The following is a 25,704-nucleotide window of genomic DNA, read 5'->3' as shown; positions in this document are numbered from 1 at the left end:
CTGGTATTATGTATGGTTTTATAAATTGAAAAGGCACCTAATCTTATAGGTGGTGTATAAAATCTAAGTTGATAAACCCCAAACAAATACAATGTATACAGAAATAGATAAATAAAACCATAAATTATTCGTAGTTGGCAAAGAAAAATAAAATAAAATGAATGCGTTTATTATGATTTAAAGAGTGATTCACACAGATTTGCTGATATAATTCCTCATGCACAGAAGCAATAATTTATCGTAAATATTTCTCCAAATTGACACGGTTTCTAACATTGATTATATCATACAACATTAATTTGCAATCTTTTTTTTTTTTTAATGTTCAGAGCATACGTCCGTACATTCTTTCGAGACAGAAACCAGAGTATTTTATATGATTCTTTCCTAACACCATCTCTCGAACCAACGATCTCTATACTTTGTTAGAGAAAATATTCACCAATTGAGGTATCGATGTTTGGTAATTTTATGTGTAATTTTGTTGATGAAACTAAAATTTGTGCAAGGCAAAACAAAAACGATTCGCAAATTAAAGCTGTCTCAAAACCTATGTATGAGAAGAGAATAATACTAATTGAAAGGGACTATTGTTGCATGTAGCATTCAAAAAAATATTTTCACTCTGCATCGGCATACCTAGGTAATTTTATTTTAATTCATATAATATCAAAGTAAGTATACAAACATTTAAAACATAGAATGCTAATACATCGGTGTGTAGTTATGATGAATCGTAATGATGCACAAAGTATTCATGATGTAGGTACTGAGGTACATATATACTATTTTTGTGTATGCTAATAATACATTAGTGTGTTATGATGCAGGAGTCGTAACAATGCACCAAGTATTCATGATGTATCTACATACTATATTTGTGCTTGGTATCAATGTTAAATATTTATACCATTTATAAAATTTGACAGAAATTACATAGGTACATAATTAAATCAATAACAAACACGTACTCAATTTACATATGAGTCATGTACGTATAACTCTTAAATATAAACTTTAATGTAACTGTGAAAACACATTTACTCAAACGATTCTCGTACTGCATGTAAAATCAATGTAGTATTTTTTTTTTTTTTTTTTTTTTTTTTTTTTTTTTTTTTTTGTCAAACAACTTGCATTACCGTTATTCAACTGAGATAAAGTTCATACAAACAAAATTTAAAAACAAGGAAAGAAGGCATTCCCCAATGCCAATACAACAACAAGAAAAGTAGATAAAAGTAGGATTAGGTCGACAAGAGATTCTTGAGAGTTTTGAGCCAAATCCTTGAGAGAAACTTGGTACATGTGAGGTCAAGATTGTCAACAAACTCTTCCATGATCAAATCAGTGGATGAGACAATAGCCATAGTCATAGGACAGTTTGGCGTTTGATAAGGAGTAAAACTGAGATTATATCCGGTTGGAGAACAAGGACCAACAGCTTGACAGTAGGTTGAGCAAGGTTGAAGGTGCTCAGAGGCTTGAGGATAGATGCTATAGATATCACAGGATCGAAGTTGGTTTTGATCATAGCAAAGCCGTACTCATAAAGGTCATTTGGATTCAGGATCCATATACCAACAAACTTCCCACAAGAGGGTTCAAAAAACAATGCCAAAGGGGATACTAAGACCATGATTCGCAGGGAATTAATGTAGAGCCATAGCAACAATGATGCATTACTTATCAAATGGAAACCATAGAATAAATAATCTTGATCACACCATTGGCTAAAACATGACTTCAACACATGGAACAAAGGATCATGTATGGACTTACATGGGTTTGGAGATACATCGGCCATTGCGTGGAGGTTATCCCCGATGTTACAATATTGGGCATTACAAGGTGCAGAGGTCACGGGGTCTGGGAGCAGGGGATTGAAGGAGTGCCGGCATCCACCGTTCAACGAAAGCGGGATCAAGATGTTGTTCCTTAATAAAACCCTGGAGTGGCTGGGCTCAAGAACTGTGGGCTTTATATTTAATAAGTTTAACGGGCCGGTAGAAAGGGCAAAGCCCACTCGAATAAACCCTAGTTTCACTATCGAAAACCAAAGGGGAGAAAGGTTATGGCGGCTGACCGGAAACGGCAGAGAGAACTCCGTTGAGTGATAGGTCGGCGAAAATCGCCGGTGGTCTTGGATTGATTCGGGATTGGAGACTAGGTCCACTAGGGAGAACCCTAGAGTCACAACCGTTTGCCTAATTGAGGACTGAAGAAGATGTTTGTCCGATCTTGGCGGAGGGATTAGCGGAACAATCCTCTCCGGTGCGTGAAGGATGAGTGGAATCAGACATTGACCGTGAGTTGAATCAATTTTGGAAGCTAGGTCCACTGGGGAAAACCCTAGTTCCACCATAAATCGCCAAGTTGAGAGGGAGTTGTAGCAGCTACCCGAAACTGACAGAGAGTTTTGTCGAGCAACCCTCTCCGGTGAAAGGAAGTCCAGCGAGAGCATAAAGGGTTTGGATTTTTGATCGGAGGTGAAGGCCAAAAGGGTTCTAGAAGGAAAAAATAAAGAGAAAAAATGGGGAAAAGAAAAGCAAAACCGAGCACTAACAGTAACAGTCGACGACAAGTAGATGGTGAGACAGGTAGATCCCGACGCCAGTGAGCACCAGCCCCGCCGGCGTCGGAAGACTTGGTTAAAGGAGACTCTTTGGGAATCGTGCCTGAGAGAGTTTTTTCTCCAAAGTTTTTTTTATGGTAGAAAGAATAGTTTCCTTTATTCATATCAATGTAGTAGTATATGTTTTGAAAGCCATACACCATAACGATTCAGCTTAAAGACACACTTTGATTATAACATCACCTCATTTACTCTATACCGAACATCTCTATAAATATATCTCAGAATAATTAATAGCATGATCTTCTAGGTCATCGTAAATGCTAGTTTGTATAGCAGAAAATTCTGCAAAATGTTAGTTCATCAAATTATATTCCGAAAGTGCTACATTTTGCAAATTTTATGCTTATAACAAATATTATATTTTATGTTATTAAATACAAAATCATGTATTTTGGAAATTGCTGTAACTTTATATAATTGTGAAGTCTAAACTGATAATCTCGATTATTTTATTTTTGGATTAAGTTTACTCTAATAATCCCGGGAAAAGTAAATCTTTAGCTGTTTCTGAATAAATTTTGCTATAGGCCTATAGTTAGAGTTAGAGAGTTACTATCGATACTAGTCCTGGGCAAAAAACACTGTATCCATTTACCCGAATCGGAACCGACCCGAAATAACCAATTCGGTTCAGGTTCGGTTATTGCCAAAATAACCGATGGATAATTATTTCTTATATTCGTGAGTATCGGGTCGGATCCGGTTATTACCCGAGAACTGAATGGGTACCCATGAACCTGAGAGACTCTAATACTCTCAAACTTTAGTTGTTCTTCGTTTAATCGTTTATTCCCAAACCTTCACATGTGTGATGAATCATCACTTTTGACGGCCCGCATATGCTTTTGATTTTTGTCTTTCTCGATTCAGCCTGGTTTCCGTACGAGCCGTACATCTTTGTCATCTCTTATATATCAGTGTCTACCCTAATTCAGAAAACTGGAATCCCTAAATAATCTCTCCTCCTCACCGCCGTCTGCGTTGTCGAGAAACCAATATTCAGAGGTATGCTTTCGATCTGTTTCATTTCTCTTTTTCTGTAGCCCACTTAATCGATTATTTGTTTAACTATTGTTTTGTTAATCTTAAATTTAGATTTGTAACCTTTGCCTTTGTTGTTCGAGGTTTAAAAAAAAAAGATTTGGTGTTTTGTTTATGATGTACGGTCTAGCCTGTAGTCTAAGTTACTGTCTCTGATAGCTCGGGTGTTTAGATTTATATTACAACCTTTGCCTTTGCTGTTCGAGGTTTTTAAAAAAAAGATTTGTAAGCTCGGGTGTTTTGTTTATGATGTTCGGTCTAGCCTGTTCAATGTTCAATGTTCAATGTTCAATGTAAGCTTTGCCTTTGCTGTTCAAGGTTATTCAATGTTCTTATCTGGTTTGTGCTAAGGTTGAATAAAGATTTGCTTTTGTAAGCTCAGGTGTTTTGTTTATAAATTGTAAGTTTTGTCTTTGCTGTTCAAGGTTGTAATGTAAGCTCTAGTAAGTAGTAACCTTTGATGTTCAATGTTCTTGTCTGGTTTGTGCTAAGATTGAAAAAAAGATTTGCCTTCTCTGTTTTAAGCTAAGATTGAAAAAATAAGATTTGTAATGACCGTTTGTGATGTATGGTTTGTGACTGTTTTGAGACTGTTTGTGACTGTTAAAGCTTTAGTATAGGTTACTACTTAATGTCTGACTGTTTGTGATGTATGGTTTGTAAGATTTAATCTGATTTTTACTATTTCTTATTTCGTTGGTGTAAATTGTAATGTTCAATGTTTTGGTCTTGTTTGTAAGCTGTCCTGTTCAATGGCTAAATATTTTTTCTTAATGCTGCAGATGGCGTCTTTTGATCCTCTTCCACCAAATGATCAGTTTCCATTGAGTGATGAAGATGATGGTGAAAGAGACGATGATGTTGATTCACCTAGTTTTGTTCCTGGAGCTAACAACAAGAGGAAACATGGTCACGGAGGTATTGAGGATGGTTCTAACACAAAGAAGAAAGCAGTGACATTGTGGGTCTGGGAACACTTTACTAAACAGAAGGGCAATAATGACTTATGCAATTGTCATTATTGTGGGAAACAAATGAAATGTCCAAGCAAGTCCGGTACCTCCAATCTCTCTAAGCATCTACTAACTGCATGTAAGTCGTACAAGGTATGGCAAGCTGCACATACAGAAAAAAGTCAGAATGTGTTTAGTCCATATGGTATTAATGGTGATCTTAGATTGAGTAAAGTGTCTGAATCTGTGTTTCGGGAAGCTTCCAATGAGTTGTTGGTTTTAGCTGAGCTGCCATTATCTTTCATAGAGTGCTTAGCTTGGAGACACTTTTGTGCCAAAGTATAGTTGTATAAGGCGCACTCTCGTAGAACAGCAACAAGAGATGTTGTGGAGATGTTTGTTAAGAGGAAAGCAGCTATGAAGAAGGTTCTTGGGAAGAATAAACAGAGGTTGTCATTAACAACCGATATTTGGGTGGCTCCATATACTGGAAATAGTTATATGGTCATTACTGCTCATTATATTCATGCTTGGTGGAAGTTAAAGAAGCTGATCATTGGTTTCAAGAATGTTCCGGATCATAAAGGTTCAACAATCTCCAAGGTTCTTATGGATTGTATGGAAGAGTGGGACATCAAGAAGATCTTTTGCATCACAGTAGACAATGTCACTGCTAACAGTTCAGCAATAAGGAGATTCAAGGAAGCATTTACGCAACTTAATGGGAATGATGCATTTATTCTTAAAGGTGATTATTTGCATCTAAGGTGTGCCACTCATATATTGAATTTGATTGTTAAGGATGGTCTGACAGAGGTAGATGACAATGTGGCTGCCATCAGGAATGGAATTAATTATCTGAGAGGTACAACGGACAGATTGAAAACTTTTGATCTTCGAGTGGAAACAGCAATAGTTAAACGTGGAAGCATACCTTTAGATGTCAAGACCAGATGGAACTCCACTTACATTATGTTAGAACAAGCTTTGAGGTTTAGGGTGGCATTTGAAAAGATGCAAGCTGAAGACAAAGTCTATAATGACTACTTTGAGGAAAAACTGGATGGGACAAAAAGGGTTGGACCAGCAGCCAAGAAGGATTTCGATGCAGTTGAGAGGTTGGTTCAATTTCTTGTCATCTTTTACAAGTCTACACTAGTACTATCAGCTTCAACTTCTGTGTGCTCCCACAAGATATACAATGAGATAGTTACCATCTTAAAAAACATTACTGCTCTAACTGCAAGTACTGGTCTTGATGCAAATTTGAGATGGAAAGCATTGGTTATGTTAGAGAAATTAGAGAAGTATTGGGATCCTTTTGGAGAGAAGGTTGAAATGAATAAGTTGTTGATAGTAGCAAGTATATTCGACCCAAGAAAGAAGATGAAGTTTGCTCAGCTTTGTTTTGACACACTTTATGGTAAGAACAGTGTTGAGGCTACTCATCTTCAAGATTCAGTCTTGCAAATCCTTAAGGATATGTTTGCAGAGTATAGTGTTTTAGTCAATAGAAGTGGTGAATCGAAGACATCTACTCAGTCCCAAAGAGCAACTTCTTAGTCTCAAGAACAAGTTGGAAGTGATTATTGTGAGAGAACCGTTGGTTATGAAAGCATGGAGAGTATCTACAAAGAGGTGGTTAAAGAACTAGGAATTCAAGATTCATCAAATGAGCTGGAGTTATATTTGAAAGAAAATGTGGAGAATCCGACCCTTCTAAATGGTGCTGAGTATGATTTGCTATCTTGGTGGAGGATCAATAGCCCAAAGTTCCCTGTTCTATCACTTATTGCTAGAGACATACTTGCAATGCAAGTGTCTTCAGTAGCATCGGAATCTGCATTTAGCACTAGTGGGAGGATATTGAACCCACAAAGAAGCTGCTTAACCCACTACATGATTGAAGTCTCTATGTGCACAGAGCAATGGATGAAATGTGAGATTCATATCAATGAAAAGGGAATGATAACAATCCAACAATTGCTTGCGGATGTGGAGTTGCAAGATGAGCTCATGCGAGGTAATTATATCTTCTATTACACTCTTTTAACTCAAATGTGCTTTTTACTTTCTATTTCTGAAAATTGATCTTTTGTTTTTTTGTGTTATGTAGAGTTTGATCCTGAGTTCAACTTGCAAGGACTGTAGAGTACTAGAGTGAGTTCCAATTTCAAATCAAATTTTAAGTTTAATGTCTCTTTGATGAAACACTTTTGATCTCTTTGATGAATTTTAAGTTTGATGTCTCTTTGATGAAATGAAACACTTTCGATCTCTCATCTCTTTGATGAATGTTAAGTTTGATGTCTGTTTTGTTATGTAGAGTATGATATCCTGATTCCTGAACCTGAAATGAATTCAACTCGCAAGGAGCCAAGCCAAGGAGACAAGGACAGTTTCAAGTAGCATTCGTTTCAAGTACCATTCAAGTTTCAAGTTTGATCTTTTCTCTTTGATAGTTTGATACTTTGATGTCTGAACTTTGGTGTGTGATGTCTCAAGTGTTTGTCTTGCTCTTGTTACTTTGGTGTGTGATGTCTCAAGTGTTTGTCTTGCTCTTGTTGTCTGAACTTTGATGTCTCTTGTATGGTGTTTGATGTCTTTGAACTTTGCTCATCTCTTCAAACTCTGAACTCTTGTTGTTAGGAAATAAGTTTGAACTTTGATGTCTCAAGTTTTTGTTTTCATTTTCGGGTATTTTGCTACTTTCGGGTATTTTGCTACTTTCGGGTACAAATGGATCCATTTTATCCGAACCAAAGATTGAATATTCAAGTTTCGGTACTGATTTGGTTCCAAAAATTATAGAACCGAACCGACCCGGAACCGAGAGGAACCGAACTGATATTCGAATCGAATTTTAATGGTTCTAAAATAGATAAAAAATCTGTGTAACCGAAAGAACCGGATCCAATCGGTTCCTACCCGGATCCGATCCACGGACCCGAATGCCCAGGGCTAATCGATACAGTAACAAAGATGATTTTTTGACAAGGGAAAGTAAGAATTTAACAAAAGGAAATATGATAAATAAATTATAGAAATAGGCAAAACGAAAGTGACGTAACATGAAAAAAATATGTAACCATGTACATAGTTGTAAGTAGTAACCATGAAAAGTTAATATTTTTTTTTTTTTTTTTTGTTATAGAAAAAGGATAGAGAGATATTGATAAGGGGATGATCCGTAAAAACGGCCGTCAAGGTTTCAGATTTAACAGAGACAAGACACGTGTTTGAATCTCCATATTTAAAGTGGGGACCACAAAATTCGAACAGCGTACAGTTATTAGAAAAGTGGGTGGGACCTACTTACACGTGGAGCCATCACGTGCTGTCAGTTCGAATAAATTATTTTTCGATTTTATTTTTATATTTATAGTAGAAAATAATAGAAAAAGTCTGTTAATGACAGCGTTAAGCAATGGAACGGGAAATCTCTTTATGAATGATTTTGATGTTGACGGACGCGGGCCGTTATGTTTAAAAACGGGTTTTCTTGTCGCGCCATGCTTTCGTTCAACTCTTATTTATTTTTTTGATCTCTAAGTTTTTATTGTATATATTTTTTTTTCTTAACATGCAATTTCAATTAGTTTATATAACTAGTCTTTCGAGCTATAATCAATTTAATTGTTATTATACGATCATAAATTATATAACTCTATCAGGCCTGAACTCTATTCGTGTTGACATGAGATACTGTTTTTGTTCTCTTCGTAAGTTTTAAATGGCTATTATTTAGACTTTGACAGTAACTATAGATTAGCATGTTCACTGAATATATGTTGTAAATTCAATTCATATCTTCTTTAGAATATCACAACCCAATTGATGAATTTGTTTACGATTTTTTTTTTTTTGATAAATTGGTATGCATTTCGAATTTAGTAAACTAATTCCTCTGTCTCACAAAGATTGATGTTTACAAGTTTTTACATATTTTAAGAAAACAATGATTAGTGAGTTTAAATATATTTTTTCCTTGACTAAAGAGATATTATTTAATTTTAAACCAATAACAATTCAAAATTTTAAATATTTTCGATGATTACATCTTGAAGTTTACAAAACATCAATATTTGTGGGACAAAAAAATATTTTAAAACTTCAGTCTATGTGAAACAAAGAGAGTAGTAATTAAGTACTTGGTTTAACTTGAAAGTTACTATAAGAAAAGAAAAGAAAAATCTCGAAAATTGAAACACATTGGTCCGATGATTTCCCTAGACCCAATTACAGAATCTTTTTTTTTCTATACAAATATGAATTTTTGTATTTAAAAATTACAAACTGAACCTGTAGCCTGTAGGAGTTAACCTTTAAAGTTACTGTATATAAGTACTACAGTACTATTGTTAAAACCAAAAATAACTATTCTTTTATCTGAGGGTGAATTACTCAAATGTTACTCATTTTAGGTAATATTATCAGAATCTATAAAAAACTTTTTTATTACTAGAATGTTTCGGGTATTTTTAAAATACCGAACGTGCCCCTGTTTTATGTTACCGGAAAAAACGTAATTATAAAAATGCCATTACCACGTCAGAAATCGCTGACGTGTAACCATAAATCAGCTGTAACGCGTTACAGAGTATGTTGCGGCTGAGTTATAGGTATGTTGCGGCTGAGTTATCGGAAAAACATTTGAGTAAGAGCGGACGACTGACTTATTAAAATCTGGCTGAGTTATGCGTATAAGTCAGCCAAGGGTTACGGCTGACTTATCAAATCTGGCTGAGTTATGCGCATAACTCAGTTGTACTTCGCATAACTCAGCTGTAGTTACGGCTGAGTTTTCACCTGATGGTTGAGTTATCAAAATTTTGGCTGAGTTAACATTTTCCGCGTGGCTGAGTTATGAAAAACGGCTAACTTATGAGATGTTGTTACGGCTGAGTTATGGTTAAAAAAACTATAACTCAGCCGTCATAGGCTGACTTATTGACGGCTGACTTATTAGCAAAAGATTAATTACTAGAATGTTATTCAGTTACGGCTGACTTATCAAACGATACGGCTGAGTTACATATTTTCAGTTGATGAAGCGGCTGAGTTTGGCAGCAATTTTTTTGCTTTTTAATTACTGTAATGTTTTTCATGTTGTGGCTGAGTTTTAGTTAGGCTGAGTTATGGTATTGTTTGATGGCTGATTTGCCACGTCGGACGCAGCATCCATGTCATCATCTTTTTTCTCCGGAAATACGAAACGTCGTTCGACTCTTGTTCTTCAACTGGTTAATAAGTGAACTATTTACCTTCTTATTCACGATATTCTTCTTCTTCTTCTTCACTTTCTTCTTCACACCTTGTTCTTCAACTTCTTCTCCACCTTGTTCTTCATTATCTTTCATGGATCCAGTTCCGGTACTAGTTGTGTCCGGTAATTGGATAAAGACACAGAGATATGTATTTAACTCCGACGATAGAGGGTGTATAGTTGTGCATATAGATGGAGGCACAACACACGACAAGCTTGTGAAGCTTGTTCTTGAAGACTACGGATTGGACGCGTTTAGCCATGAGCTACATGTTCTCGAACAGGGCAATGAAACATAGGGTGCATGATACTCCACCAGTTTTTGTCTCCAATGATCGACAGTTGCAATGTTTTTTTGGGGCTATGGAAAACTGATCAGCTACGTCTCTGTGTAGAATTTTCGGCGAAAGAGTCTACAGAAACTAGTGGAGCTAGAGACTCGAAAGCAGAATCTACATACGAAGTGTACGGTGGGGGATTTGAAGGCACTTGTTTTGATTATGGTAAGATCGTTGACAAAGAAAACGAAGAAGGAGCTGTCGAAGTAGCATCTGACGAAGAAGAAGACGATGAATTTTCAACCCGATTTGATGTTTTCGACGACTCCGATGGTGAGTCATCTGATGACGAGAAGTTTTCTGTATTGGGCGAGCCTCAGAGTAAAGTGGAAGACCCACCTACTCCGCCTCCTCAGAAGAAAGCTCATAAAGATGATAACTTTGTCGGATCGAAGATGAATCCGGAGGCTATTAGGTTGGAGGTGTCAACGCTAAAAATTGCTGTAGGACAACGATACAGGAGCAAAAAGCAGTTCAGGAATCACGTGAAACTTATTTCGGTTAGGGATGGATTTGATTTTAATGTACCAATCTCAAATCCGAAACAAGTGGTTTTTAGGTGTTGGGTTAAAGGATGTCTTTGGAGAGTTCGTGCATCTGTACAAGGGGATGACCCGGATTTTCATGTTCGTGTATACGATTCGGAACACACATGTTCTGTGACGGAACGTTCTACTAGATGCCGCCAATCAACAGCTGATGTACTGGCAGATCTTTACAGGGACTATCTTGGTGATCTTGGTCCGGCTGTTAAACCTAAAAGTGTCGGAGTCATTTTCAATAAGCAATTTAGTCTAAAGGTAATTACTATGTTTCGACTGACTTATTGATAATAATGGCTGAGTTATAGGTATGTATAGGCTGAGTTACTTATTGATAACAATGGCTGAGTTATAGGTATGTATAGGCTGAGTTATTTATATTTTACGGCTCATTTAGTGATTATTTACGGGTGACTTATTCGAATGTTATAGGTATGTATAGGCTGAGTTATTTATATTTTACGGCTCATTTAGTGATTATTTACGGGTGACTTATTCGAATGTATCGACTGAGTTATATATATATATATATATATATATATATATATATATTATGGCTGATTTATTAATTTGTTGGTGTCAACAGATGGGTTATTGGAAGGCATATCGAACGCTGCTGAATGCAAGGCAGATCGATCAGGGAACTCCTGAGGAAAGTTTTAGCGAGTTGCCTTCTTACATATATAAGTTAAAAAGGGAAAATCCGGGTACAGTCACGCGTCTTCAAATAGGTGATGAAGATAAATTCAAATATGTTTTTATTGCTTTTGGTGCGAGTATTGCTGGGTTTGCTTTCATGCGCAAAGTTGTTGTTGTCGATGGAACGTTTCTCCATGGTAGTTACAAAGGGATGCTTCTAACAGCCCTAGCTCAGGATGGTAACTTTCAAATTTTCCCATTAGCTTTCGCTGTTGTTGACACTGAAAATGATGAGTCTTGGCGTTGGTTCTTTAGACAACTCAAAGTTGCCATTCCAGACGAAAAGGATCTTGCGATAATCTCCGACAGACATAAGTCAATAGGGAAAGCGATTGGTCAAGTGTATCCGTTGGCTTCGCGTGGAATTTGCACTTACCATTTGTATAAGAACATCTTGGTAAAGTTCAAAGGAAAACATTTGTTCCCTCTGGTGAAAAAAGCGGCAAGGTGTTTTAGGCTAACTGATTTTAATGAGGCTTTCAATGACATTAAAGCACGTCATCCCGAACTACATGGATACCTCCAACGAGCTGGTGTCTGAATGTGGGCGCGTGTTCATTTCCCGGGTGAAAGGTACAATTTAATGACAACGAATATTGTAGAATCAATGAACCATGCACTGTCAAATGCTAGAAGTCTTCCCATAGTTCGACTTCTAGAATCGATACGGGATATGATGACCAAATGGTTTTCTGAACGGGCAGAGGATGCGAAATCGCAGCTAACAACGCTCACTCGAGGTGTTGAGAAACTATACTGGTAAGTTTACATAAGTCAGTCGTCAATGTTGATAACTCAGCCATAAGAGTTACCAGATCTCAGTCGTAATTGTTTCCTTATCTCAGCCATTACCATTATAGTTTTAATAACTCAGCCATTGTTGTTTCAATAACTCAGCCATAATTGTTTTCATAACTCAGCCTAAAACGTTTTTGTTTTTTGTTCTACTCCCTAATAGGACCGTGTCACCGGAGCAAGACTTATGGAGATACAAACGATTGATGCTGTACATGTCCAAGTAAAATATGGATCATCTTTGCATGTTGTAAATTTAGAATAAAAAAGTTGCACATGTCGTCGTTTCGACCACGAGAAAATACCATGCATCCATGCAATCGTAGCTGCAGAGCATATGGATGTGTCTCGTATATCCATGTGCGATACGAAATTTAGGAGTGTCGATTTGGTTAACGGATGGGCTTGTTGGACAAACTTCAAACATCAAAATTCGCTAAAATCGTTTTGATTAGTTTCCATTACACTTCATCCAAACAACAACAAATATATTTATATATATATATATATATAATAAAAACGCCTAAACGGCAGATCTCAGGTCGGGGATCCCGATCCGAAAGTTTCGCCACCAACCCTCTAGCGTTCTGGACGGTCCTGCAATCGTAGGACGGGAGCTGGGCCAGATATGTCAGTCTCCAATGGTTCCTCCACTGCGAGTTCGTTCACTGCAGTTCGCCAGATCTCTCGTTCCCGTTGTAAGGCCTCTAGCCTTTCGATTGGCAATCCGGAGCCTCTGGACATCATGTCCTCTATAAAGGCACATGGACCTTCAAGAAGATGGCGCTCGCGGAAGGCTTGACCCGACGTGATGTGACTCGGGGACGCGTCTGGGACGGGCCGGATCGATCGTCTTCGGTCAAGTCGGACAAGAGTCGACTTTCCTCGGTCAAGCTTCTGGGGATCAGCTCTAGGGGATAAAAGAACGGAGGAAACGAGAGAGGAGGAGAAACCAACGAGTGGTTTGAGAAATCCTCGAGTTTGGCTCCGTCTTGGTCGAAGGGCTTCGAGAGGCTTCGATCGGCTATGAACGTTTGCGATGCGGAACACCGGTGGCCTCGGGTGGTTATGGGGGAACAACGTTGGACACGATGCAGTTGCAAGGGGAAGCGACGATGGTTGCGAAGGTGGAACGAAGGGGATCGACCAATGAGAAACTCGACTCGGCGATCTCCGGGAAAGATGGTCGGATGGGAGGACTTCTCGGTAAGAAACTCGAACCGATCGATTCTCGAAGAAATGGTCGAATGGGACGCAGCGTACGGATGGAAGACGGACGCGACGGATAGATGGGTGGGATGATGCGACGACACATGAGAGATGGCTCGGCTCGTGATACGGTTGACTAAGAGATTACGAACCCGGTTCGTGAATCTCTTAGGGTTTCTCAAGAGCCAAGTCTCGGACTTGGGTTAAGGAGAGAGGTGAGACAAGAACAAAGATTCTCTCTTTGTGAAATTTAATTCAATACTTCAAGTCTGCGTTTTACAAGGTAAGAGAAGGGTTTAAGTAGTGTGAGGGTTTAGAGGGAGCCTAGGACATGCGGACTCGCTATGGTCCGCACACGTTTGCCCTTGACGCGTCCCCACAAACGGTGAACACGTTGCCCCTCTTTGTGGTTTTAACAAGGCCACACACGTCACACTATCCCAACGTTCGAAAAGGAAGGATCTAGACTAATCCAAAACGCAACGCTGAAGGAAAAAGGTAAAAATAGGCCACGTCCTTAGGCTGGATGCAGGAACCTTGTCTTTGGCTTCAAAACGCGGCGTTGTGCGTCAGAACTCGTTGCCTCATTAAAACCGCTTCGGTAAACCCATTGGGACAAACCCAAAGTAGGAAAAAGAGTACAAGTCATGATTCTAACGACTTTGGCGCCCTCGACCTTTGGTAAGGAAGAAGGCCGGACGACCTAGCCGAAGGTTGCCTTGGCCGAAACGATTCTTGGTCTTCTTAGATGAACGCTTGAACGCGGTGCTTGATTTTGGAGTCCGGTATGAGCTCTTGGTCCGAGTGGTTGCACCGGGAATGATCCTAAGATTGCCGGCTCCAAGTTGTCCGACGGGTGATACGCGTGTCCGAGAGGTGCCTAGGTCCGGCTCGAGCGTCCCGGACGCATGACCGATCCCGTGATCACATCACGACGACTGCAGGAAATTGACGTATTGGATTAACCTAGTCAAGCAAGCTCGATAGGCCCAGAAATCCGTCATGAACGGGAAGGCGGTTTCCCCCAGGGTTTCGCGATCGCCTTCCGGAAGATCGGGTACATCCATCCGATCGACCAACTCTTTGCACGCCTTGTGCTCATCGAGTAGACGGACCATTCGCCAGTGTGCCAAGAAGTAACCTTCGACGATAAGGTCTTCCAGGACTTATGGAGCTGGTCAAGTTTCACACGAAGCGCCCGAATATACGCGCCCATCCCCTTTCGCCGAGCTCGGTACTCTCGGAGTTCTAGCTGAAGGGGAGACACCCCGGGGTCGACAGTATTTGAGTTCGGAGCGACCTCAAGAGATCGGGACGTCTCTCCTACCTCCTGTGGGATGGGATTTTCCGGCGCGGCTGGCATCCTTCTATTTCTTAAATTTGTGGAAGTTAGAATGTTTTATTCCCCCAACCTTCAACCCTATTTATATAGAGTCATGGGAGGTAACCGCCGGTGAGTCCACCAATCAGACTGCAGCGAAATTTCCGCTGTGTCCCGAGAATAACTATAAAAGACCGTGCAACACATTTAATGAAACACGGTATCACGATAACTCAGTCGTCATAAAATATAACTCAGCCATATAATCATTCGTATAAATCAGTTGTTTGTTTTCATATTGTTTCTTTTGATAACTCAGACATAACTCACTATAACTCAGCCATGACATGAATCGACTATATCTTTCATTTTCCCATAAAGCTATAACTCAGCCGTTAAGCAATATTTTGGCAAGTTAACCTAATAATAGACGCGACCTTTCTTTTGATAACTCAGCCATATAGATTGTTCATATTGATAACTCATCCGTTATTCCCTATAACTCAGCCGTCACATGAATCGACGTGACCTTTCATGTTTCCGTAAAACTATAACTCAGCCTCAAAGTGAGAGTAGATACTAAAATGTGGAAGCATGAAAGGTGGATACATAGAATTTTCATATTGTTTGTTTTCATATCAGTCGTATAAATCAGTCGTTTGTTTTCATATTGTTTCTTTTGATAACTCAGTCATAACTCACTATAACTCAGTCATGACATGATCGACTATATCTTTCGTTTTCCCGTAAAGCTATAACTCAACCGTTAAGCAATATTTTGGCAAGTTAACCTAATAATAGACGCGACCTTTCTTTTGATAACACAGCCATATGGATTGTTCATTTTGATAACTCATCCGTTATTCACTATAACTCAGTCGTGACATGAATTGACGTGACCTTTCGTGTTTCATTAAAACTATAACTCATCCTCAAAGTAAGAGTAGATACTAAAATGTGGAAGCATGAAAGGTGGATACATAGAATTAGCCGAAGGAAAAAAGGACGTTTAATACATGAAAAAAGATGGGAAACTAGACGAAGAAATGGAAAATAATTATTTTAAAATAAACAGAAATTAGAGTCACGAATTGATAAGGTAAAACTGGAAATCACTACTGGAAACCTTAAAGGATCTCCAATACTTTGAGGGACAACCACAGAAGGTAACAGTTTTTGCACATGATTTCATAGTCTCCATAGCGGAGAGAATGTAAACCATAATCCAAACAACACATCACAGCACAAGCGGGTTTAGGGAGTGGCGGGCTGTCAGGATAGCGATGGGTGGCTGAGTATAAGTTTTTCCGGGCCGTATGATAACGAGATAAATCAAACAGAAAATCATTACCGGTTACCATGGCATCCGAAGACATCAGAGGATAATGATTTGCATCAAACAGCTGGAGGTAATGGACAGCCATAACCTCATTCCCTTGATAAATACTTAGTACCCCACATGCTAAGGTGGCATAAGCATCGGCTGGTACAATACGACTAGAATATCAATCCCACGTTGGATATCTCTATCCTCAGCCACAACCCTTAGCCCTTCGTAGTAAATGGCAATGGGGTTGCCAGCCTCAAAGCATCTGACGAAGAAAGGCATGTGCCGCCCTTCAATTTGGAGGCCACCATCAGGGGCTTTGGATGTGTTGATTTCTTATGAGGGATCAGTACAAAGGCAATAGATAGTAGTTGTCTTTAGAACTTCTTTACTGTATACTGCATTTTTTCCCCTACGACCAGCCCTTAAAATAGAACCAAGTGAGGATCATCCACCATAATTTGCAGCATATTCTGCAACAAGGGAAACGATTTTTATGAAAACGTCGTCGGGGAGATCCGGCATCTTGGGTGCTAGAGCAGACATAGTGTTCTAAAAAATAATTTTATTCTAGTTTGTAGTTGAGAGGTAATAGACTAAAAACGGGAATATTATAACTCAGACACTTGGTTCTATTTGTAGATGAGAGGTAATAAATAGACTAATAATTTTATTGTTAAGCATATTTTGGCGGGAAACCATAAGTTATTCCTGTAATATACTAATAATCCTAGTTATAACTCAGCCGTCAAGTCATATATATATTTCAGTCATCACTTACTATAACTCAGCCATCACATGAATATACGAGACCTTTCGTTTTCCCGTAAAACTATAACTCAGCCGTTAAGAAATATTTTGGCGGGAAACCGTAAGTTAACCTAATAATAGACGCGACCTTTCTTTTGATAACTATAACTCAGCCATCACATGAATCCGTAAAACTATAACTCAGCTGTAAAGCAATATTTTGGCGGGAAACCATAAGTTAACCTAATAATCGACGTGACCTTTCGTTTTCCTATTGTTTTTCCTTTATATTCTCTTAATTCATTGTATCGTTTCGGTTTCTTACTCATTGTATCGTTTCCTTCTTCTCCGCTCACAATATATTGCACCTACAAATCTCCTCTACAACCAATATCAATATATCCTTCGATCATTGCATATGTAAGTCTCCTCTCCATCCCCTCTCAATCTATTGCATATTTTCCGATCATTGCACCTATCAGTTGGTGACGGTTGTTTTTATTTTGATAGTTGAGCTATGGACAGAGAGGGTTCCAGTAAACGTCAAAAACGCAAGGCAGACGAAGCATTATCGCCAGCAAGAGTCCCAGATTACGAGTGGGAAGAGGAATCACAATTGGCCGTGTCCGAAACCATTTCTCAAACAAGAGCCGCGGCCGAGGCAGAGTCAAAGCGTCGCTACACAGAAATTCTGCGTATGATGGTTGAGCATATGAAGCAGAAGGAAGAGAAGACCGTCCTTGATAGAATCCTGGAGAGGAATCTGCTCCCAAGAACACACTCGCAAGGTCTTGAAGATGATCGGACTAAGTGGTGATGAACAATGGGTCGAAGATGCAAAGACAAGATCGACGAAGAAGGTGAAAGGGTGGTTTATACAGCGGATCGAAGATGGATGAAAGGTGAAATGATGCAGCGGATGAAAAGGGGGATTGAAATGAAATTCTAAGAGAGATGGAAATCTCTTAGACTTCAGGCTCGAATTCAACTTAGATATGACACACTAAGTAGAAAACAAGTTGAGAAGATATTACACACTTCTCATAATCAAACAAGTAAAAGAAAGGTTTTTGATTAAAATGTTTGATGAGAAACAAAGAAGAGATACATGGTCTTTAAATAGGAGAAGGGAAGGACGAGATAGAGAAGAAAAACCCTAGACAACCTTGGAAGTTCAAATTCGAGTTCATGCAAGATGTCTAGGAACTGACAAAACAATAAATGCAAAGTTTGAATGAGAAAGAGATAGAAAATGGGCCAAGGCCTTTGTGGAGAACCTTGGACCACGACTTGGGCTGGCAAAGGAGGTTTGAAAATGTTACTTAGGCCTCATTAAAAAACTTGTCAAGAAAACCCAATGGGACAAAACTTGACCAAGGGAAAAAAAGCACCAAAGTAACACTTTACCCTTTACCGAGCACCTTGAGCTGTGAGCAACGTCCAAGTGATTTGAGTCACATCTTCTAGATTCTTGTCCAGCTCCTTGAGTAGTCCAGTGATAGCTTGGTTGAACCTCTTGGACCGTGACCTTGTTATAGGACCCGCTGGGACGATCAATGCTTCCTCCGGTGCTTCCTCTGGTTCAGGCTGGTCCTCCGATGCTTCCTCAGGTTCTAGCTGCTTCTCACGTCCGTGTGTTTCGGTTGAGCCATCCATGGTCTCATCAACCTCTCCCACTTGAAAAGGATTTGACCTCAAATCCGAATTATCTGCACAATAAGGAAGAAGATCAGAAACGTTGAAACTGCCACTAACTTTGTACTTACCTTGGAGGTCGAGTTGGTAGGCATTGTTATTGATTCGTTTGAGCACGGTGAATGGTCCATCAATCCTCGGCATTAGCTTGGATGCTCGCTCCTCCGGGAAACGCTCCTTCCGAAGATGAACCCACACTTGATCACCCTCATTGAAGATGACCTCTCTACGCCCTTTGTTGGCATATTTCTCATACAGCTTCGTCCGGGCCTCCAGATTCTCCTTAGACTTTTTGTGAACTTGTTTAACTAAATAGGCCTTTTTCTTGCCATCAAGACTTGTTCTCACACTCAAAGGTAAAGGCATTAGATCCAAAGGAGAAGTGGGATTGAACCCATAAACAATTTCAAATGGAGAAAACTTAGTCGCTGAATGCATAGAATGATTATAAGCAAATTCTACATGCGGCAAGCAATCCTCACAAGTCTTAAGGTTCTTTTTGATAAGCACACGCAACAAAGTAGACAAAGTTCGATTCACAACTTCAGTTTGCCCATCAGTTTGCGGATGACATGTAGTAGAGAAAAGCAATCTAGTTCCTAGCTTAGACCACAAAGTTTTCCAAAAATAACTAAGGAACTTAGTATCACGGTCAGAAACTATGGTATTACGTATGCCATGCAATCGAACAACTTCCTTAAAGAACAAACTAGCAACATGAGATGCATCATCAGTTTTATGACATGGAATGAAATGCGCCATTTTAGAAAAGCGATCAACCACCACAAAAATAGAGTCCTTACCAGCCCTAGTCCTAGGCAATCCAACCACAAAATCCATTGATATATCAGTCCAAGGATGCAAAGGAATAGGTAAAGGGGTATACAAACCGTGGGATTGAACCTTAGCCTTGGCTTGTTTACAAGTCGCACACCGTTCACATAGGCGTTCAACATCTCTTTTCATGTGCGGCCAGTGGAAATGTTCTTGCATCACCTTATAAATCATAGCAACTCCAAAGTGACCCATTAGACCACCTCCATGTGCTTCCCTTAGAAACAATTCTCTCAAAGAAGAGTCGGGCACACAAAGTCTATTTTCAAAGAACAAGTAACCCTCATGCCGATAATACTTTCCAAAAGCAAACTTCTTACAAGATTGAAATATTTTGCTAAAATCCGAATCAGTGGCATACAAATCTTTTATCTGCTCAAAACCTAGCAATCTTGCGTCCAAATAAGTAAGCAAAACATACCTGCGAGATAATGCGTCGGCTACAACATTATCTTTACCTTTTTTGTATTTGATCACATATGGGAAAGTTTCTATGAATTCGACCCACCGCGCATGGCGTTTGTTGAGCTTTTGTTGACCCTTGAGGTGCTTAAGAGACTCGTGGTCAGTATGAATGACAAACTCCTTCGGCCAGAGATGGTGTTGCCACGTTTGTAGGGCTCTGACCAAAGCGTAAAGCCCTTTGTCATAGGTTGGATAATTGAGTGTAGCTCCTCCAAGTTTCTCACTGAAGAAAGCTATGGGCTTATGATCCTGCATTAAAACAGCTCCAATGCCTATCCCTGAGGCATCACACTCAATCTCAAAAGTTTTCATAAAATTTGGAAGAATTAAAACAGGGAATTAGTGAGCTTCTCCTTCAAAGCCTGGAAGGCATTTTCTTGTGCAGCTTCCCATTTGAAACCAACGTCCTTTTTAATCACTTACGTGAGTGGGGCGGCAATAGTGCTGAAGTCCTTGACAAACCGACGGTAGAACCCTGCTAGGCCATGAAAACTCCTCACCTCGCTCACATTTGTTGGACTCGGCCAATCTCTGATTGCCTTGACTTTCTCCTCATCAACCTAGATTCCATCTGCACTTACAACAAAGCCTAAGAAAACAAGATTATCTGTGCAAAAGGTGCACTTCTTAAAATTCGCATAAAGCTTTTCCTTGCGAAGCAAATCCAAAACAAGTCTAAGATGCATGACATGATCTTCTAAGTTCTTGCTATAAACCAAAATGTCATCAAAATAGACCACAACAAAAACACCAATATGCTTCCTAAGGACATGATTCATCAACCTCATGAAAGTACTAGGCGCATTAGTTAACGGCATGACTAACCATTCATATAACCCTTGTTTGGTTTTAAAAGCCGTTTTTATCTTTCGAATTAATGTTAATAAAAGGAATTTGATCACCTTCTTTCATACGGATTTGATGATATCCACTTTTAAGATCAATCTTAGAAAAGATGCTAGAACCATGCAATTCATCAAGCATATCATCTAGTCTAGGGATAGGATGGCGATACTTAACCGTTATGTTGTTGATGGCTCGACAGTCCACACACATACGCCAACTCCCATCTTTCTTAGGTACTAGCAATACTGGAACGGCACATGGACTCATGCTTTCTCGGATATGTCCTTTGTCCATCAGCTCGTTCACTTGTCTTTCAAGCTCCTTTGTTTCGGTTGGGTTGGTTCGAATAAGCTGGTCGGTTCGGTAAAGCGGCTCCTGGCACAAAGTCGATTTGATGTTCGATCCCTCGGATTGGTGGTAAGCCAATGGGATTATCCTCCGAAAATACGTCCTTAAAATCTTGCAAAACCAACTCAACTTTACTCGGTAGCACCGGTTTAGGGCTAGTAGAACAAGCAAGTGTTTCTTTGTAAACAAATAGCAAACTATTGTGACTTACCTTGCTCTTACCCTTGTTATCGATTGGTTCAGTTTGTTTGGTGGTTTGCTGTTTCATGCTCAGCTGATCTAGATAGACCTCATGCGGCGTCATTGGAATGAGAGTCGTCTTTCGGCCATTGTGTTTGAAGGTGTGTCCGTTGGTGAAGCCATCGTGATGAACTCGCCGGTCTGATTGCCACGGTCGTCCAAGAAAAATGTGGCTAGCGTCCATCGAAAGTACATCACACATGATCTCGTCCTGATACTTACCAATTGAAAGCGGCACTTTGACTTGCTCCTTGACGGACATCTCACCTTTTTCGTTGAGCCATTAAAGTGCATAGGGTTTTGGATGTTTGAGCACTTCTAAGCCAAGCTTTTCCACTATAGACCTGCTTGCAACGTTAGTACAACTACCACCATCAATAATCAAACTACATACCTTGTCTTTGACTAAGCATCGCGTGTGGAACAAGTTTTCTCTTTGCGCTTGTTCCTCGGATTTGGTTAGAACACTCAAAGATCTCCTAGCAACAAGCAGCTCTCCTTTAGCTGGGGCTTCCAAACCCTCGTCCACAGAGTCGCTTTCCGAACGCTCTTCTTCAGACTCCACCTCGCCGTTGTCTTTAAGAACCATGATCCTTTTGTTGACACATTCGCTTGCATAATGCCCAAGTCCTTGACACTTAAAGCAACGAATATCCCTTGTCCTTGTGATCACCTCCTTACATTTACCTTTCGGGTCTGACTCAAAACGGTTTTGGCTTGACGGATGGCTTGTAGTCCTTCTGGTAGCCGGGCTTGTCCTCCTTTTGGTAACTCGGCTTTCCTGAGCTGTAGCTGTTCTTAACTGTGCTGTAGCTGGATCGAGAGTTCTTCCTCTTGATTTGCTGTTCGAACATGACTGCTTTGTGAAGCATCTCCTCAATTTCCTCATAGTGCTGGGTCTCTAGACGTTCTTGGATTTCGCGGTTAATTCCTCCCATGAATCGCGACATCATAGCTTCTCCGTCCTCATGAATATCGGCTCTAAGCTTTAAGGTTTCCATTTCCTTGAAGTACTCTTCAACTGACCTGCTTCCTTGAACCAAATTCCTCAATCGCTGATGAAGATCACGATGATAGTGACTCGGCACAAACCTCCTACGCATCACGGTCTTCAACTGGTTCCATGTCTCGATCGGTATGTCTCCGATACGTCTACGGCTGGTAACAAGCTGATCCCACCAACTTAGAGCATAGTCGTAGAACTCAATAGCAACAAGTTTAACCTTGTTAATCTCGGTGATCTCTTGACAAACAAAAACTAACTCGATTTTCTGCTCCCACTCCAAGTAGGTATCCGGGTTGCTGGTTCCGTGAAAGGCTGGGATCTTGCACTTGAGGCCTCCCAAAGGATCTCTTGGTACTGGACGTTCTCGTCGACGCCTCCGCTGACTGCTGTGTGGAGAACCGTGACTGTAGTACTCCCAAGTCTCGTCGTTAGGTCTTGGTTCCTCCTGATTCGGGCGTTGATGCTGATTAACTCCTGGATTGGTTTGATTCAAGTTAAGAGCGCCAAATCTTGCATCCAGCATGGTCGTTACAGATTTAAGGATCTTCTTTTCCAAGCTAGAAGTTGATGACTCTTCCTCTTCCGACGTCACCATGGTACCTGAAAAGAAAAACAAAGATCCACCAATAAATAGTTTCAAAAACACGTAAATGAAAACGGATCTGGGAAAAATATGAAAACGAATCCAAAAATTCTCAAATCAATTTCCAAAAATACTAGACTCGTTCCTGATTCTAAAACAGTTGAGTTTATAATTTTTGAACGAGTAAAACATTTTATAAAACTCTCGCAAAATGAAAAGACAGATCTGAAAAACGAGAAAGTGACGATTGGAATTCAAAACCTGTTTGCAGAGTGGTTGCTCTGATACCACATGATAGACTCCTGGAGAGGAATCTGCTCCCAAGAACACACTCGCAAGGTCTTGAAGATGATCGGACTAAGTGGTGATGAACAATGGGTCGAAGATGCAAAGACAAGATCGACGAAGAAGGTGAAAGGGTGGTTTATGCAGCGGATCGAAGATGGATGAAAGGTGAAATGATGCAGCGGATGGAAAGGGGGATTGAAATGAACTTCTAAGAGAGATGGAAATCTCTTAGACTTCAGGCTCGAATTCAACTTAGATATGACACACTAAGAAGAAAACAAGTTGAGAAGATATTACACACTTCTCAGATCAAACAAGTAAAAGAAAGGTTTTTGATTAAAATGTTTATGAGAAACAAAGAAGAGATACATGTGGTTTAAATAGGAGAAGGGAAGGACGAGATAGAGAAGAAAAACCCTAGACAACCTTGCAAGTTCAAATTCGAGTTCATGCAAGATGTCTAGGAACTGACAAAACAATAAATGCAAAGTTTGAATGAGAAAGAGATAGAAAATGGGCCAAGGCCTTTGTGGGGAACCTTGGACCACAACTTGGGCTGGCAAAGGGGGTTTGAAAATGTTACTTAGGCCTCATTAAAAACCTTGTCAAGAAAGCCCAATGGGACAAAACTTGACCAAGGGAAAAAGAGCACCAAAGTAACACTTTACCCTTTACCGAGCCCCTTGAGCTGTGAGCAACGTCCAAGTGGTTTGAGTCACGTCTTCTAGCTTCTTGTCCAGCTCCTTGAGTAGTCCAGTGATGGCTTGTTTGAACCTCTTGGACCGTGACCTTGTTATAGGACCCGCCGGGACGATCAATGCTTCCTCCGGTGCTTCCTCTGGTTCAAGCTGGTCCTCCGATGCTTCCTCAGGTTCTAGCTGCTCCTCACGTCCGTGTGTTTTGGTTGAGCCGTCCATGGTCTCATCAGTCCTCGTGCATCAAGTGGAACTAATCGACGCTCAACTATCCCAACTGAATCAAATCTTGGGTGGAGAACTTGTCGACTTAGCGACAGAGCACAAGAGGTTAGAGGAGATGAGAGAGATTGCGGAGGCCGATGTCGACCAGTGTGTGGTTCCTCCTCCTCTTGATTGGGATTCACTAAAAGCTCATGGTTCCTCCTCCTCTTAATCGGTTTTTAAAAGTGAATTCCATTGTAATGTCGTGTCTTCTTCTTTATGAACTCCGAACTTGTTTTTTTTTTTTTTTTTTTTTGTAATGTTTCATATTAATATAACCCAGCCGGTATTATGATAAATCAGCCACTAAAGATTTATAAATCACTATAACTCAGCCGTTCACATGAATCGTCGAGACTTTTCGTTTTCCCGTAAATATTATAACTCATCCGTCAAATCATATATATCGTTCATTTACTTTCAAATTGTTTCTTGTAATAACTCAGCCATAAGTCACTATAACTCAGTCGTTACATGACCTTTCGTTTTCCAGTAATGGTTATAACTCAGCCGTAAAGCGATATTTTGGCGGAAAACCATAAGTTAAACTAATAATTTTAATATTCAAATTGTTTCTTGTGATAACTCAGCCGTTACATGACCTTTCGTTTTCCAGTAATGGTTATAACTCAGCCGTAAAGCGATATTTTGGCGGGAAACCATAAGTTAACCTAATAATTTTAATATGCAATTGTTGGCGGGAAACCATAAGTTAACCTAATAATATTAATATTCAATTGTTGACCCGAGTGATGTTCTTCTTCTTAAAAACGAAAATCCCTAAATGTCGAATGCTTAAACCCTAAAAAATCAAAATCTCGTAAATCATGAGCAATGTATCTGGAGACTCGAGTTGTGCATCAAATGTCCGAGAGAGAGGACGAGGTACAGTTGTTGGCGTACCTAAGAGATGTTGGTGTGGAGAAGCAATCGTGGCCAAAAATTTGAAATCGGAGTCAAATCCTTGTCGACGAAACTTCCGTTGTGGGTATGCAACTGCGAAGAAGGTAGAGTCTGTTCTTGTTTATGTTGAATCTGTTCTTGTTGGTTTATGTTGAATCTGTTCTTGTTCCAATTGTTGTCTCCATCACCTTGATAGCTTATGAATGATGACCACGTCTTCAAGTGGGTCGATGAGGCACTGTTGTATGAGGTAGAGTCTTTCTCTGTTCAAACTGTAAAACTACAAATGGAAATGGAGATTGAGAAGAAGATGCAAATGGAGCTTGAGAAAGAGCTATTTGAGAGGGTTGAAGACGCAAAATCAGAATTGAAAGCAAGGATGAAGGTTATCAGTCGTTTGCTTTCAGATTGTTTGTTGTGATACCTCAGCCATAACTTTACTATAACTCAGCCGATAAATGAGAGGAGATACTAAAATGTGGAAAATAGGGACCTTTAATACATGAAAAAAGATACTCGCCTAAGAAATGGAAAATAATTATTTTAAAATAAACATAATTTAGAGTCACGAGTTGATAAGGTAAAACTGGAATTCACTGCTGGAAACCCTAAAGGAGCTCAGAGACTTTGAGGGACAACCACCAAAGGTAACAGTTTT

The 25,704-nt window shown here is 39.7% G+C and overlaps 1 protein-coding gene and 1 pseudogene across 1 annotated transcript; one reads left to right on the top strand and one right to left on the bottom strand.

Annotated features, from left to right (window-relative positions):
- Positions 1-18,289: 18,289 nt before the first annotated feature.
- LOC147945158 (uncharacterized) lies at positions 18,290-22,908 on the bottom strand (annotated as a pseudogene).
- A 2,062-nt stretch (positions 22,909-24,970) lies between these two features.
- On the top strand, positions 24,971-25,467 carry LOC104783425 (uncharacterized). The gene is made up of 2 exons (XM_010508584.2): positions 24,971-25,150; positions 25,243-25,467. The coding sequence occupies exons 1-2, from the start codon at positions 24,971-24,973 to the stop codon at positions 25,465-25,467; spliced, it is 405 nt and encodes a 134-aa protein (XP_010506886.2).
- The last annotated feature ends 237 nt before the right edge of the window (positions 25,468-25,704 follow it).

Source organism: Camelina sativa, chromosome 4, assembly GCF_030686135.1.
Source record: "Camelina sativa cultivar CO46 ecotype springtype chromosome 4, ASM3068613v1".
NCBI lineage: Eukaryota > Viridiplantae > Streptophyta > Magnoliopsida > Brassicales > Brassicaceae > Camelina > Camelina sativa.
Note: the sequence above shows the minus strand (reverse complement) of the source record. Positions and strands in the feature narration are given on the sequence as shown.

Excerpts from the sequence above, each read along its gene's own strand:
- LOC104783425 (XM_010508584.2), top strand. The coding sequence starts at position 24,971 with ATGAGCAATGTATCTGGAGACTCGAGTTGTGCATCAAATGTCCGAGAG. Across the intron at positions 25,151-25,242 it reads GGTATGCAACTGCGAAGAAG|CTTATGAATGATGACCACGT; the intron begins GTAGAGTCTGTT and ends TCACCTTGATAG.